Source organism: Gadus macrocephalus, chromosome 3 (genome assembly GCF_031168955.1).
Source record: "Gadus macrocephalus chromosome 3, ASM3116895v1".
NCBI lineage: Eukaryota > Metazoa > Chordata > Actinopteri > Gadiformes > Gadidae > Gadus > Gadus macrocephalus.
Window position 1 is genome coordinate 8,096,952 of NC_082384.1, and position 15,335 is coordinate 8,112,286.

General features: G+C 44.1%; 1 protein-coding gene across 1 annotated transcript; it reads right to left on the reverse strand.

Moving 5' to 3' along the window:
* Window positions 1-6,351: 6,351 nt before the first annotated feature.
* Window positions 6,352-15,072, reverse strand: LOC132453904 (ABC transporter F family member 4-like). The gene is made up of 3 exons (XM_060046975.1): window positions 13,451-15,072; window positions 11,300-11,376; window positions 6,352-8,497 (listed from the first exon to the last, which is right to left on the reverse strand). Exons 1-3 carry the CDS (start codon window positions 14,748-14,750, stop codon window positions 8,408-8,410), a joined length of 1,467 nt encoding a protein of 488 aa, XP_059902958.1. The 5' UTR covers window positions 14,751-15,072; the 3' UTR covers window positions 6,352-8,407.
* Window positions 15,073-15,335: the final 263 nt, after the last annotated feature.

Here is a 15,335-nt window from a genome sequence, read left to right on the forward strand (position 1 = left end):
AAAACGAACACATTCTCATGCCTGCTCCGTGTATTATATTGCCTCTACTGTATGTGTAGGGTCAGACATTCTGAATCTGAATTCCAGATTCAGAATGTCCATTCCAAGTGTTTCTAATATCTATATTTTTATTTGATAATAAGCGTTAGCCAGGTGTGTTATTCATACAATCAGCCATGGCCATCATCAGCCCCAGTCTTCCAGTATGTTAGAAAAAAACAAGGCTTTGAATGACACTGCCTGCCAACAAAAGAGCAGAGCTGCACAGGGCAACACAATTTGTGCTTATATACAGGTATGTGTGCACATAATCACAAAGAAGTTTGTTGCCCCATAAATTGAGTTGAAAAAGAAAAAGACGACAACATAAACAATAACCCTCACAGGCTGTTAAATATTTTACTGTCAAGGAAAATAAGAAAAACATTTCAATGACATAGCTTTGCTGTGTAAGTCCCTGCTCTGCATCACATCAAAGGAACACTAACGCACCCCCACAAAGAGAACTACCATATGCAGGAGCCGCAGGGGGCAGTAAGTCAGGGGACTTATCATAACCCACTCCTATTTATGGCTGCTCTGAGACACACACAGACATACACAGATGCACACACGCAAGCACAGACATGCACACACACACACACACACACACACACACACACACACACACACACACACACACACACACACACACACACACACACAAACACAAACACACAGAAACGTGCACACACACACACACACACACACACACACACACACACACACACACACACACACACACACACACACACACACACACACACACACACACACACACACACACACACACACACACACACACACAGAGAAACACACACATGCACAAAGACCTGAGGGGTATTCAACAAACTGAGGTTTAACAAACACAGAGTTAACGCTGAACTCTAGGTTGATTGACCCTGTGCCAACTAAACCAGAGCTATCGGTTCCACCGCACGGGTTATGCATTAGTTCAATCAACACAGGGTTGGTTAACACAGGGTTGTGCGTGTCCGCGCCAAACCTATAAAGACTTGATGTATGGATCATGGAAACCCTGATTGAAATGGCGAAACGGGCCGCTTATTTCAATGAAATGGAACTCCAGGTTCTCCTGGAGAGCTGTGACGAGAAGGACATTATCACAAGAAAAGGGAACGCTAAAGCCTCTGCAACCCAGAGAACCAAAGCCTGGCAGCGGATCGCTGACTGCATAAATGCGTTACATGTCAAAAGCATGATCCTTAATATTTGAGCCATGAATCTATTAATATCCCAGTTAAGCATTCTTAACGTTTTTTCTTCTAAGAAATATGTACTCCGATGGCTCCCAAGCGGTCAGCGGATCAAGTAAAAATGAAGTATAAAAATGTCCAAACTGGTAAGCTTTTCCCACCATTGTATTGGTATATTTAGTCAGTACAGCATTTAAATTGTCATACCATATTTGTCACTCCTGCATTTAAATAAGCCCTTTTTTTTTGCCAATTGTGAAAAGGCAGACAGTCGGCAGACTGCATTTGGCCCTCAAATTGTCTTGACACCGGTGGAGGAGCTGGCGAAAGACATCAATTCAGGGCGCCCTGGCATGGAGGGGGTACCTGGAGGTACCTCCTCAGAGAGTCAGGGGTCATGTGAGTATACCCCACTGGTTGAATGTAGGTTTTTCTGTTTTTCTTGTATTTTAGATTTTGTTTGTATTCGAAGTAACACATGCAAACCGTGTCCGTGCCACAGCGCAAATGTTCTAAATGTTATTTTTTGGTAACTGGGTAGAAAACCTAAAAGTGACAATTCATCAACTTCACAGATCAAGATGGATTAGTGCTTGTAATGAAGCCGCCGGCTACGATCGAACTTTCTTCAGTGGATGCAAGTCCGTTAAGACTATTTTATACTTTCTGTTGTAAGCGCCTCTCGGCATAGGTCAGCCAATATTGCTCTTTGTATGATAGGAGGCCGATGAAAATCTTTGTCCGGATGTGGATGGGTCATCTGAAAGGACTGAGATGTGCTCAGCATCTCCAACATTATAGAGAAAACTACCATTTGCAAAAAACGGAGGGCTACGCAAATAGTAGGGAGTGAACTGAGGCCAGGTCCTCGATTGGTAGTGTTGGCTATAAGGCTGGAGATGGCTATTTAAATATATTAAAGATTTGCACGAGAATCTATAGCTCTCCAGCAAAACGTCATCCGGATATGCCAAGATGTCGAGCCGTGGTCTTATTAATCGCTCCCGGTGGATTGCAAGAATAATTTGCGCACAGGCCTCTCATGAAAAGGGCATGCCATTGTGAACACATGAAATCTGCGGTGAACGTGGGTTTAAATACCCAAAACCGGGTTATGTTCCAAACTTAACCGGCGCAAAAACCTGATCCGACCAGGTTTGATTCAGAGCATATGTTTCTATAGTAACTAGCATACCGTGTTCATTTTGGAACGGAAAACCTAGGGTTACCGCAAACCCTGGGTTAACTTACCCGGTTATGTGATAAAACCGGCTTTGTGGAATACCCCTCTGGTCTCTATTGTTTGTTATGTTAACAAAGAGACATTTGAGGAGCATACCAAGATAGTAATCCTGACTCTCTCAACATAACCCGGAAGCACACACAACTCGGAACACAATGCTGAACACAACTATAAACACAACCCTGTGTTATGTTCCAAACTTAAGTGGCGCAAAACCTGCTCCGACCAGGTCGGAGTTCAGCGTTTTTTTTAAACTCTGAACACAACTCTCAACACAACGCTGAACACAACTCTCAACACAAACCTGAACACAACTCTGATCACAGCCCTGGAAATAATGCTGAATACAACTCCCAACATAATGCTGAACACAACTCTGAACACAATGCTGAACACAACTCTGAATACAACCCTGGACATAATGCTGAACACAACTCTAAACACAATGCTGAACACAACTCTGAACACAAACCTGAACACAACCCTGAACACAACTCTCAACACAACCCTGAACACAACCCTGATCACAACTTTCAACACAACCCTGATCACAGCTCATAACACAACTCTCAACACAGCCCTGAGCACAAAATTCACCACTGCAGAATATTTATGTCTGTGACATTTTAGCGTAAGTGATCCATCAGCCTCTCAATTAAACACCCTCTGACGGGCGGCCATAGGTCCTGGCTACATGGCCATACTCAACACAGGAGCTTTGTGAGGAATATTGCTAATTAAAAATGTTGATCACTTAGGTTGCCAGTGCCAAGGCACTGCCCAAAGCAGACCATAATAATGTAATGACTCAGTGGGCTGAGTCCAGTCAGAATGAGGCCATGAATTATTCACAGGAGATAAGGGAGTCACTAGGGCTCACATACACACAAACACACAAACGCACACACACACACACACTGCCAAACTTAATATACATTATATATATATATATTAGGGTCATACAAAATGGTCTCCACAGCTTTTTTTGTCATTTTGTCCTTGCTACAACACCAAACCACACCCATCATGCAAAACCACACCCAACAGCCCAAACCACACCCACCCTACTAAACTACCCCCCCACACACACACACACACACGCACACGCACACGCACACAGACACACACATTATACGGTAGGTACATGCTGTGGCCTCGCTAAGCCAGCCCCTGTTATGCCTCTAGATACATTTCTGGATTCATCCTATGGTGGCATATCACTGCGAAACAAACAACTAACTAACACGTCCGAGCATACAAAGAATATTGCGAGCACCTTTACTACACGTTTAGTATTTCTGTGATCGCGAGAATAATAATAAAGTGAGGAAAAAATAATTAATTGAGCACACACTCCCGAGTCAAGTAGCACGCAACTGACGCACCTGAGCGCCCATTGCTGTCTTCGATCTCATTCTCGCAAAGTGTGTTCCTGCTCCACGGTGGTAACCTTTTGGGACTAAAGGTGCATCACACCAAAAGTGAAGCAAATATTCTAGTCGTGTTTACTTGCGTTCACACCATAAACTGCGGCGCGATTACATACAAAGTCAATGCAAATACGCGATTAGATTCCAATTTTGGTTCACGCGGATTTCACGTGATTCTCCTCACGCAAACAAATCACTCAAGTAGAATTATTTGAACTACCCCGTGAATATCGCTTTATGCTTTGTTGTGACAGCCTATCAGTGTTCATGCCCTGAAGTGGCGATTGAACCGCAACATGGAGTAGAAAGTAATTGTTGCCGCTGGCGAACTCCCAGAGCTTTAATATCACGGCCAAAAGCTGATGATAGAATGAACTCATTAACGTTGGCGTTGGGTTCTCCGACGTCTCTGGTACTTCCACAACAAGTAAACACTCGCAATGTTGGTTATCTCAGCCACGGTTGAGAATGAGTTGGTGGGAACAAATCTTGGCGTTCCCAAGAGAGCCCCCACTCCTCCAATATTCTTCAACACACTTGGGCAAGTGTTTTGAAGTTTGAAGCCAACTTGCGTGACTACGCAGTTAGAATATTCGCTTTGCTTTTGGTATGAACACACAGTTGAAGTTATTCAGCCTCAAGCTAAATTTGCGATAACGTTCAAATATGTCAACCCGCGAAGGACGAATTTGCATCATTAGCGTGAGTACAATCGCGCAAAATCCTTGTGAACCAGGTCGCTCACGCCGCACCACTCAAGCCATCGGCGCCGCCTGCTTGGCCGCTGCTTTGTATTGACTTTGTATGTTTTCGCGCCTTGCTTATAGTGTGAATGCACAGTAAGTCGAGAGTTTCATGACTGGCTGCATCGCTGCCAGGTATGGCCACCGCACAGACCATCGACCGCAAGGCTCTGCAGAGGGTGGTGTAAACTACCCGGCACATCACCAGGACTGGGCTGCCAGCCATGCGGGACCTCTACACTCGAGATGTAGGAGTGAAGCACATCTGTACTCCGGGACCTCAACCACCTAGCCATTAACCTCACACAGAGTTACCATCTGGCAGACGGAACAGGAGCATCCGCATGCGAAGCAGCAGGTTCAAGGACAGCTTCCTCCAGCTAACGATAAGAATATTGAACTCTGGACTGTGATCACCCTACCACCAGCCCCCCCCCCCCCCCCCCCCAAACTATATATAACTTGCAGACTTTATTACATATTTTATTGTATTTCCTACTAACGACCTGCACCTTCGAGGAGAGCTTAGATCAGAACACTGGAATTTCATTGCCGGCATAGACTGCTGCCGCAAGTTTACTGTGCATTTGACAAAATAAAGACCTTGAACCTTGAACCTTGTTTAGTCATTTAACAGACAAAAATTGTCATTGGCGATCTTCCAACCAAGCTTACATGAAGCTCCAATCACAGCACCAATTGTACTCCTTTCTTCCAAACATGTCTGATGTCCTCGTGGATCAGAATTTGGTGCGAAAGGCAGTTTTGGATCTAGGAAGGACTTGAGCACCCTGAGACTTGTTCTAGGGCCCGACTAGGACCCCCCCATACCAACACACCTCTGGGGTGACAACACAGCGGTTGTCTTCTTTCTCATGCATTCTCCTTCACATGTTTCCTTGACCTCGTGATGTTTTCCATCATGGTCAAGGAAAGGTGGTTAGGAAAGGACATAGGACCTAATGTTTTACTATTCGACCTCAACCACGGGCAAGGAAGAAACCGGCCGGGCCATTTTGGACATTTCTACAATGGACGGCAAAAATATTTATGCTGATTTTTTATCAAATTTGTTTTACTTGAACACAGTACATTATAACTTTGATGAAATTGGTAGGGGTAACATTAGTCTTACTATGTTTACCTTACAGCCCTCGGGATCCTGCTGGCTGAAGCTAATCAAATGGAGTGTAAAGTGAGGTTGATTGATGACACCTATAAGCAAATACACTGCCGATTGAGGACCTACCAGACCTAATGATGAGCCAAGCAAATTAGGTCTGGGAGGCACGTCGGCTAGTAGGTTGAGCAGAAAACAAAGCACTTTTGAATAAGTTCCCTTCATCGTCCTTCTCTTGTGCCAAATTAAAAAAGGACAGAGATAAGTTGTAATATTAAAACGCTAATCACAAAGTATAACTTGCCTGGTAACCAAACAAATCTTGCGAGCTCATGTTTCATTTGCTCTGCAGATTATGTCAGGCTCCCCTCCCATACACAACTATTTCTGCCGGGTACGAGATAGACAGCCCAAACACAACCATTTATCTAACATGAGATGGGATTATTACGATGAAAGGGCAGAGGAGCACCGTAGAGGCAACAACAAAGATGGCTGTCGCTGATATAGGCAGTCTTTTCATTATGCCAACTATACTGACGGTTATCGACACCGTGTTAAACAAACTGGAATGTATATTTTCACTAACAGAAGAACAACCAACTGAACTTAATATTTTAGTGAGAAGAAATATGGCATTTCGTTGCTCAGTGCTGCGTCACCCGTATCTTTGCTCTGATTGGTTGTAGGCGTATCTAATTGCTTCCAGAGGCATTGTTGTCTGCTCCCCTTGGGGATGCTTTTTGGAACTCTAACATGAACAGAGAGGTTACATTGCAGTTTGCAATTCGTCTCGCGATGCAAGGCTAAAGTAGAACAGCTGGTGTGTAAAATGGGTAATTGTGAAACGCCTTGTGTTGTAAAATACTCAATTTGACTGGTTTATTACAAACATAAATGTAAGTCTCCTGAATAAACACAGTATACGGTTTTACATCAGAATGTATCACTCTTTGTTGGTGATACTACTATTCTGCTATGCATTGAGAGAGTTGTCGACTGTAAACTCCCATATCAACGTAAGTATAATGTAACCTAAAAGGCTAATGAAAACGTTGTTTTGCCATGTCTCACATAGGACGCGCTTTGGCAGGGTTTAAACAGATCAATATATCCCCATAATAACAAATCATGTCATGCTGTCTTAACAATGACTAATGACCATGGCCAAAACAAAATAATTACCAATAACATTCCAGTATCATTGCGATTAACAATGCAATAAAAGTTTTTATATTAAGGCTTTCATTTTAATAATAGAACACTGATAATAACAAAAAAAAACATGTGCTCCATAAAATATAATTGTTTGAAAAAAATCGTATCAACCCAAACTTTCTGAACAACTGTGAACTGCTTAGCCCTGTGATTAACCAGACGATCCATATGGATACATGGAAATGACACTAAAGACCCAATATTAAGACTTAAATTAAAGAATAACCAATTCTATCTCAATCCATGTTGTATGCAAAGACCATGATGAATGACAAAGTGATTTGACTGATGATTCAATCTGTTATACCCAGACATGCTTAAGAATCCAAGCATGAGGTTAATACAAATTTAAATAAAAATATATTTCTAAGCACAAGGCAATACAACCGGAAAAATAATTCAAATATAAAAATATGATTAATTCTGTTGAATTTAAATTCCATAAAATATACATAATGCTTGGGCTACAAATGAAACCTCAGGTTCACTCTTCATATGACTTTGGTTGCATCTGCTTTTGAAAGGGTTTAACCAGTTGTTCAGGCTGTTTTAGCTGGTTAAAAATTGTGGTGATTTTTTGGGGTGGGCAATTCAATTTAGAACATAAGGGGTGTACAGAAAACAAGTGTACCATTGAATTCCATTATGTGACTCATCTCCATACTCCACACACACTAGTGCCTTTTTGAATGTTTGTTATTGCATATTTTCTTATGCGCCCTGGGTTTCTGTTTTGTCTTGTCCTGTGTTGTTGCGCTGTGATCTATCAATCAATCAATCAATCAATCAATCAATCAATCAATCAATCAATCAATCAATCAATCAATCAATCTATCAATCTATCTATCTATCTATCTATCTATCTATCTATCTATCTATCTATCTATCTATCTATCTATCTATCTATCTATCTATCTATCTATCTATCTATCTATCTATCTATCTATCTATCTATCTATACAAAGTGACTTATGTGTGAAGCGCCATTCACTAGGGCTCTCTGAGTTCTTCCCACCATTCCCTTCTTTCTCCATCCTTTCGGATCACATTTCCTTAAGTCATACCTCAATCAAGTTATATTCCTATCATTTTATATATTTAAAAGGGACAGTGTGCATTAATCAACATGGCCATTACATCGGACATATAAATGCACCAGATTTAGTTAAAAAACTAAACCCTGGCAGGTTGATGTTAGAGCAACATAAACAACACTTTTTGTTCTTCATTCTTGTTGGTAAGGGCTTTGAAACCAACCCCTTCCTGTCTATCTCCATCACTTCTGTCTCTCTTCCCCCCTCTTCCTCTCCCTCTCTTTCTCGTTCTCTCTCCCTCTCTATCTCTCCCTCTGTCTCCCCCTTTTCTTTCTTCCTCTCCCACTCTCTCAGTTTTTCCTCCTACTGGTCTTCGTCATTGTGTCCCATGTTGACCAGTCCTGTCTCCCAGTGCTGCAGCAGAGGTGTCTTCTGTCTGGCAGCCCTGGGACTCTGTGGGTTAGTGGGAGAGAGAGAGAGAGAGATTAACAGAAGATGAGCAAAGACCAGACTAATGCATTTCCTGCTTGAGTATGTTGAATCCATTATGTAGCGATTAAAGGTATAAATCCAATATGCATTTAAAGAATACTTCAGGCTAAAATACTTTTACATCCTTACATAACATATATCGTCAAGCACAAGTTATTTCCATGGTTTATTTTCTGGGTGAATAGTGTATAATGTTGTATAATATTCTGATCACATGCTATCCTGCAAGCCTTTTTCCTAATAGGCTCAAGAGGGATTCTTTACAACTTTACACACAAGGGCTTTTGCTGTTGACAGGCTGACGGCAGGCCTACACAATCTCAGTCATCTTGCTGAATTACTATTATCTCAGTCGGAACATGACACCCAAGAAAATGTGGTTATTGATTAGTAGTGATTATTTTGGGAGAACGCCAGAGTATAACCTAACATCTGTTAGGGAACGTGAGGTTACGTCACACCGGGAGCCATCTTGTGAGATGGACCTGACCAACGCAGGAGCAGCCTCTAAACATGGCACGCTCACCATAGCAGTCAAATTCAGACGTCAACTTGTTGACTGTTGTTGTTGCACACCTGTGCCGTCAGTATAAATGCCACTCTGTGAAGGCATGCCATATCGTGTCTACTCAGACATGAAGGTCAGCCAGGACAACCTCAAATGATAAACATGACTTATAATAAACATGCAATTCATAATCAGTTAAAATATGAGATAATGGTTTCAAAGATAATTTAATTAAGATGAATGCTTGAAAAATATTAACATCTGGTTCATAAAGCTTTATAAACACGTACACACAATAATGCATTTCATTTCAACACCTTAAAAACTTATTTGCATAAAATAGATAATATTCTTTATTAACAATTTATAACTAATTACGAATTGCCTGCTAATGAGTATTCATGAAGTTACATTATTCATTAACTAACAATTATCATTATTATTATTACTACTACTTTATAAGTAGTAATGGTTATTCAGTTTTTCTAAAAGTCTACCGATGAGTCAAGTAACAACGTAATCTCTATAGAAAGGGGTGCGATACAAAGGTGCCTTTGTACCTTTAGAAAACATGTATTTATTAGAACTAGAGCAGTGGGTCTTCTTTTTAATCTGATTAGTGAACTATGGCAACAGTCAAAACAGGCCCATTTCCCTGTATAATCACTTATTCAATGTTGCCCTCTGCCCTTTGTATACAAGGACATCCATCTGGCCACAAAAAGGGAAGAGAGAGAGAGAGAGAGAGAGAGAGAGAGAGAGAGAGAGAGAGAGAGAGAGAGAGAGAGAGAGAGAGAGAGAGAGAGAGAGAGAGAGAGAGAGAGAGAGAGCGAGAGCGAGGGGGACTGGATCAGAGAACATGGCCAGTATTCCTAAACACATACGCACGCAAGCTAAATCCAAACCCACAGAGCACTCCACGTCTCGGTGGCATTGTGAAGCAGGGACCACACCTCAGGGTGTGTGTGATCACATCCTCAGGGGAAGGCATACCAGCCTTCACGCATGGGTGAAGCTAGGGCAAAGCCTAACCAAACTCTTGACCTAAGACCAATACCTGATGAAGTACATGATAGAACAAAGGAGTGTTTTAATAGGCTGGCACACCTTCACGCCACCTAGCATCAAATGCTTAATGATACCCTATTGTCTTTTATAGGTGTGCTAGATAACTAGCAATACTAATCATGTAGCAATGTACTCCAGGAAATGAGTCCAGATAACCTCCCCTATGAACTGGATACTTCCTCAATGACATTCACTAGAAAAATTCCTGTCATGAAGAAGATAAAGATTATGTATTTCTTCCAAGAAAAGGTTAAAAAATGTACCTATGAAAGCAGAAAAAAATCTATTATTACTAAAAGTATGAAAAACCATTGTTCTTTAAATCAGGATAATCCTCAAAATAATTTTACCAAAGCTCAAGTGAATTCTTACTGCAAACTAATAACGTAGCACACTAGAGCAGTGGCGGTATAAAGTCCACGCAGGCTCATTGCCAGTCAGTGAAAGAGCCTTTAAGGTTTGCCCAGAGAGAGACATGGTTTCTTCCTGTCATTCATTCACGATAGCTATTGGTCGACTCTCCTTATCTTAATCATAAGCAATGTTCATTATGTCTGTACAGCGTGGCTTATCGCTTGTTTGTTTCCAATAGTCAGATAAACTTTTCTTTGATAACTGCTCAAGAATGATGTATCTAACAAGGTCACTGTGCAGTCCAATGCTATCCTAGTGTAAGGACACAATCTAGTGTCTAAATAGGTTTGATCAGCTAAGTGAGCTGTTGTTAATTAGATGTGTGTTGGGATTTTAACCACTGTGCATACATAAGGAAGCTAAAGGAATGCCACCATTGCCATTACGGAAAGCTGCTGACATCCTTACAGTCCTATGCAGAGGTTGACGTGAGGTCAAACAAAATGGCATAGATATTAGCAGTCATGCTGATATTCATGCTTTTTTGTTGACTTGAAGGAACCCGCGCACTGAAACTGTTGTTCCGGTGTGTTGGAGTAACACAGTGCAGGTATTGATGACTGCACTCAGCAGGTTTGAATGCAACTCCTTGTTTATTGGTTGTAGCGTTTCGGTACTAGGCCATCGTTCTGGCAGCGAAACGTACTCAAGCATACAGATACACATACAGATACAGATGTACACACAGCTTACAGCTTCCATAGTTTTTACAATCTTCAGGGGATGTAGAAACAGTGTGGTTATGGGTAACTATTATCCCAGCACTGGCCTACCTCCAGCTGGATATCGTTCTTCTCTTCATCCTGAGATGGGGGGGGCCACAGGCCCAGTCTACCAAGAGACTGGCGCGCTATGAACAAGAACAAGAAAACAGAAAAACATAAATAACAGAGAAAGATGGGGACTCAGAGAGACAGAGAGACAGACGTGAGTCACTTTGATTTATTTTGTTCTTCAGCCAAACTGTAAGGAAATAACGAGATGAGGGATAACTTTAAAGCAATAGAAACACAAGAGGCTTCGCGACCATGGGCAGATGTAAATCAAACATTTAGATAAAAAATGAACGTCATCAAAATGGACACTTGTACCTTCAAACTGGGTCACCAAGATTAAAATTGAGGGAATGAGATTGAAAGTAAACTAAGCCCATGTCTGTTAAAAAACATGAACGCTTTGTTTATAAAACAATCATTGCTCTTCATTTCTCAGTTTGGAGTAATACAGGTTTGGTGTTGACACGGCCTGGTCTGAATGATCCTCCCGGCACACACCCAAACGCACCCATTGGTGCATACCTACTCATGTAAATATGCACCCATGCAAATAAACACTCAAAGGTATGCCAGTGCTTTCAGATCAAACACGCCATCTTTAAACAAATCAGTGTAAATTAAATGTGAAATGTGTAAGCGTGTGTGGCTTTTGCAATTTGCTCTTGATCGATGAGGCTGAACCCTGCAACCCCGGACACACCAGAAGCTCCTGACAGTGTTTTCCACGTTTAATTCTTTAAGTCTTTTCAAGTCATTTCTCTCCCACTACCACAATAACGTGCCAAAAATGACTTGAGGCTTATCCATCACCTCTGATTTAGTGTTCTTTCCAGCTGAATTTGCTGGCTCTATGCGTGAGTTATGAGGCTTTGCTGCTGTATTTTAGTGATGGTAAGCAGACTCTGAACACAGTTAGTGCGTCAGACAGGTTGCAGCAGCGGCTCCAGCCACCCTGCGATGCAGCTTCCACCAAGGCTCCATCAATGAGGAACGCTCCAGGGTAGAAAGTTCAAGAACATACGCACACACACACACACACACACACACGCACACACACGCACACACACACACACACACACACACACACACACACACACACACACACACACACACACACACACACACACACACACACACACACACAGGCACGGACACTCCCACACACACCCTCACACACACCCACACAGACACACAGACGGATTCACACAAACTCACAAACACAGACACAGACACAGACACAGACACAGACACACACACACACACACACACACACACACACACACACACACACACACACACACACACACACACACACACACACACACACACACACACACACAAGCACAATTTATGCAGATTCTTTCAAACACACACCAACAAACACAACACACACATACATACACAAACACACGTTTACACACACACACACACACACACACACACACACACACACACACACACACACACACATACCGACAAACACACACACACACACACACACACACACACACACACACACACACACACACACACACACACACACAGGCACGGACACTCCCACACACACCCTCACACACACCCACACAGACACACAGACGGATTCACACAAACTCACAAACACAGACACAGACACAGACACAGACACAGACACACACACACACACACACACACACACACGCACACACACACACACACACACACACACACACACACACACACACACACACACACACACACACACACACAAGCACAATTTATGCAGATTCTTTCAAACACACACCAACAAACACAACACACACATACATACACAAACACACGTTTACACACACACACACACACACACACACACACACACACACACACACACACACACACACACACACACACACACACACACACACACATACCGACAAACACACACACACACACACACACACACACACACACACACACACACACACACACACACACACACACACACACACACGCACACACACACACACATACACACATTCACACATTTCCAAGAACAACAAAGCAGTGTTTTTACTCATAAAGCATAGGTGTACTGTACACAGAGGGAACGGGTCACCAAAGCATCCGTACCACCCCCACTGCCACCACCACCAACAAGAACACGGGACTGACCTGATGGGGCCCCAGCCAGCCTGGGCCTCAGGGAGAACAGCTCCGAACGAGGAGCCAGTGGGTTGACTGAAGGAGACGTAACACAGCACGGGGATAGCTGTTCTCCCCCACCATTAACCAATCCCCCTCCACTGGCCTTCTCCTCGCCCCTGGCCCTCGCGGCCCCGTACAGGCTGGTTCTCTGCCTGCGGAGCTCTCTCTCCCGCTGCTGAGCCTCCCGGATATCCTGCTCCACTTTGTCCACCGCTAAGGAGGGGCGCAGTTTAAAAAAAGGGTTCTCCTTGGGAAGGGGCTCCTCTTCCTCCTCCTCCTCCTCCTCCTCCTCCTCCTCCTCCTCCTCTGTTCTCCCCAGGCCATCTTCCCTCCCAAGGGACGCAGAAGCGCTGGATGTCCCCGAGCCGATCCCATTGACCGCTTGTTTCTGCGTGAGGGGGGCTGCTCTCTGATTCTGCTGCAGTGGCTGCGGGGGGTACAGGCTAAGGGAGGGGAGGTTACTCTCCAGGATGATCACCTGGCAACCGTTCCCCTCGGATAACCCCGGCCCCTTGGGAGATGTGAAGGAGGTGGAACCCCCGGGCTTGTTCCAGGGGGAGGATGTGGGACTTTGCTGCTGCTTCTGATTCAGCAGGTCCATGCTCCGTCCCCTCCCTGATGACAAGCCACCCGCAGGGGAGGCTGCTGTCGAGGCCTTCTCCCCGGGGGAAAGGTCATTGGTGGAAGCCCAGGATGGTGCACTCGTCCTCGGGGTGAGATTACCGGACGAGTCCCTGGGTTCCTGGAAGGCTTCAAAGAGCTGCTTCCTCTCTTTGAGCTGCCGCACCGTGCCTTTGTCGTAGACGCCCGGGACGGTCCCGAGCCTGACCAGAGCCTGTTCCCTCTGCACCTCCGCGTGGATCTCCTTCTGCATCTTCTTACCGGCAATCTGTCTGTCTTTGCCCTGGTTCTGCTCCGTCTTCACAGGAAGGCAGGAGTACAAAACAGGCTTCTTCAGAGGGATCTCCACATACTCGGTGGTTGGCGGAACATGTTTGATCCCCCTAGATCTCCGTAGGCTCTGCTCTCGTTGTACAGCCCGCCGGATCTCCTGCTCGATAGGTGTCTCGTTGGTCTTGATGGTGAGGTTGTCAAAAGTGCTGCTTGTAGAGAAGTCTGCAGATACTCCACTGTCACTCAGGTTGTCTTCGTAGGGATAACTGTCCATTTTGGAGCCACCATTGAGCTTGGGGATAGAAAGAGAGCTTGGCTTTTCTGTCATTCTTATTCTGTCCGGGCTTTCTTCGATTTCCAAGCATCTAACCATTTCTGTTGAATGCGTTTGCCTCTCTGACTCACTGTCCCAGTCCGCCTTCTTTTGGCTCTGCCGTTTCCTCTACCTGGCAGGCTTCTCTTGTCCCTTTGAGCCCCCGCCCTCTTCTGCCCTTCTTTCCCAGCTACAACACAACCAAAGCCTTGTGAACCGTGTGCATTCTGATTGGCCGGTTCCATGGCAACGGCAGACAAAGGTGAAAAGCCCTGGCTGTGCACCTGTTATGCTCCTTCCTGGTTGTGTCCCTCGGAGCCACCCTTAGCTTGTCCTGAGGGCAGTTGCTCCACCTGCTGTTGGCATCCTAGAATTGCAGGCTAAGTTGATCATGGGTATTCTGCGAAGTTCATTGGGCACTTTTGAGTGTTTTACAACACCAATGCATTTGTAGCTCCCTGAGCCTGGATTTCAGTTTGGGCAGGATCTGCAGTATCTGAAGAGTTCTGGTTGGAAATACACATGTACAGAATAGGCAGTTGTAAATCTTCCCGTGTGACCTCCCATTCAGCCTCCACATTCTCTTGGATCCCCTCAGTCTTCTGGAGCCCTGTCTGCTGGTTCAACATGGGTCAGTGGAAACAA

Excerpts from the sequence above, each read along its gene's own strand:
- LOC132453904 (XM_060046975.1), bottom strand. The coding sequence starts at position 14,750 with ATGGTTAGATGCTTGGAAATCGAAGAAAGCCCGGACAGAATAAGAATG. Across the intron at positions 11,377-13,450 it reads GCTGGCTGGGGCCCCATCAG|CGCGCCAGTCTCTTGGTAGA; the intron begins GTCAGTCCCGTG and ends TCTTGTTCATAG. Across the intron at positions 8,498-11,299 it reads AGAACGATATCCAGCTGGAG|AGTCCCAGGGCTGCCAGACA; the intron begins GTAGGCCAGTGC and ends ACTAACCCACAG.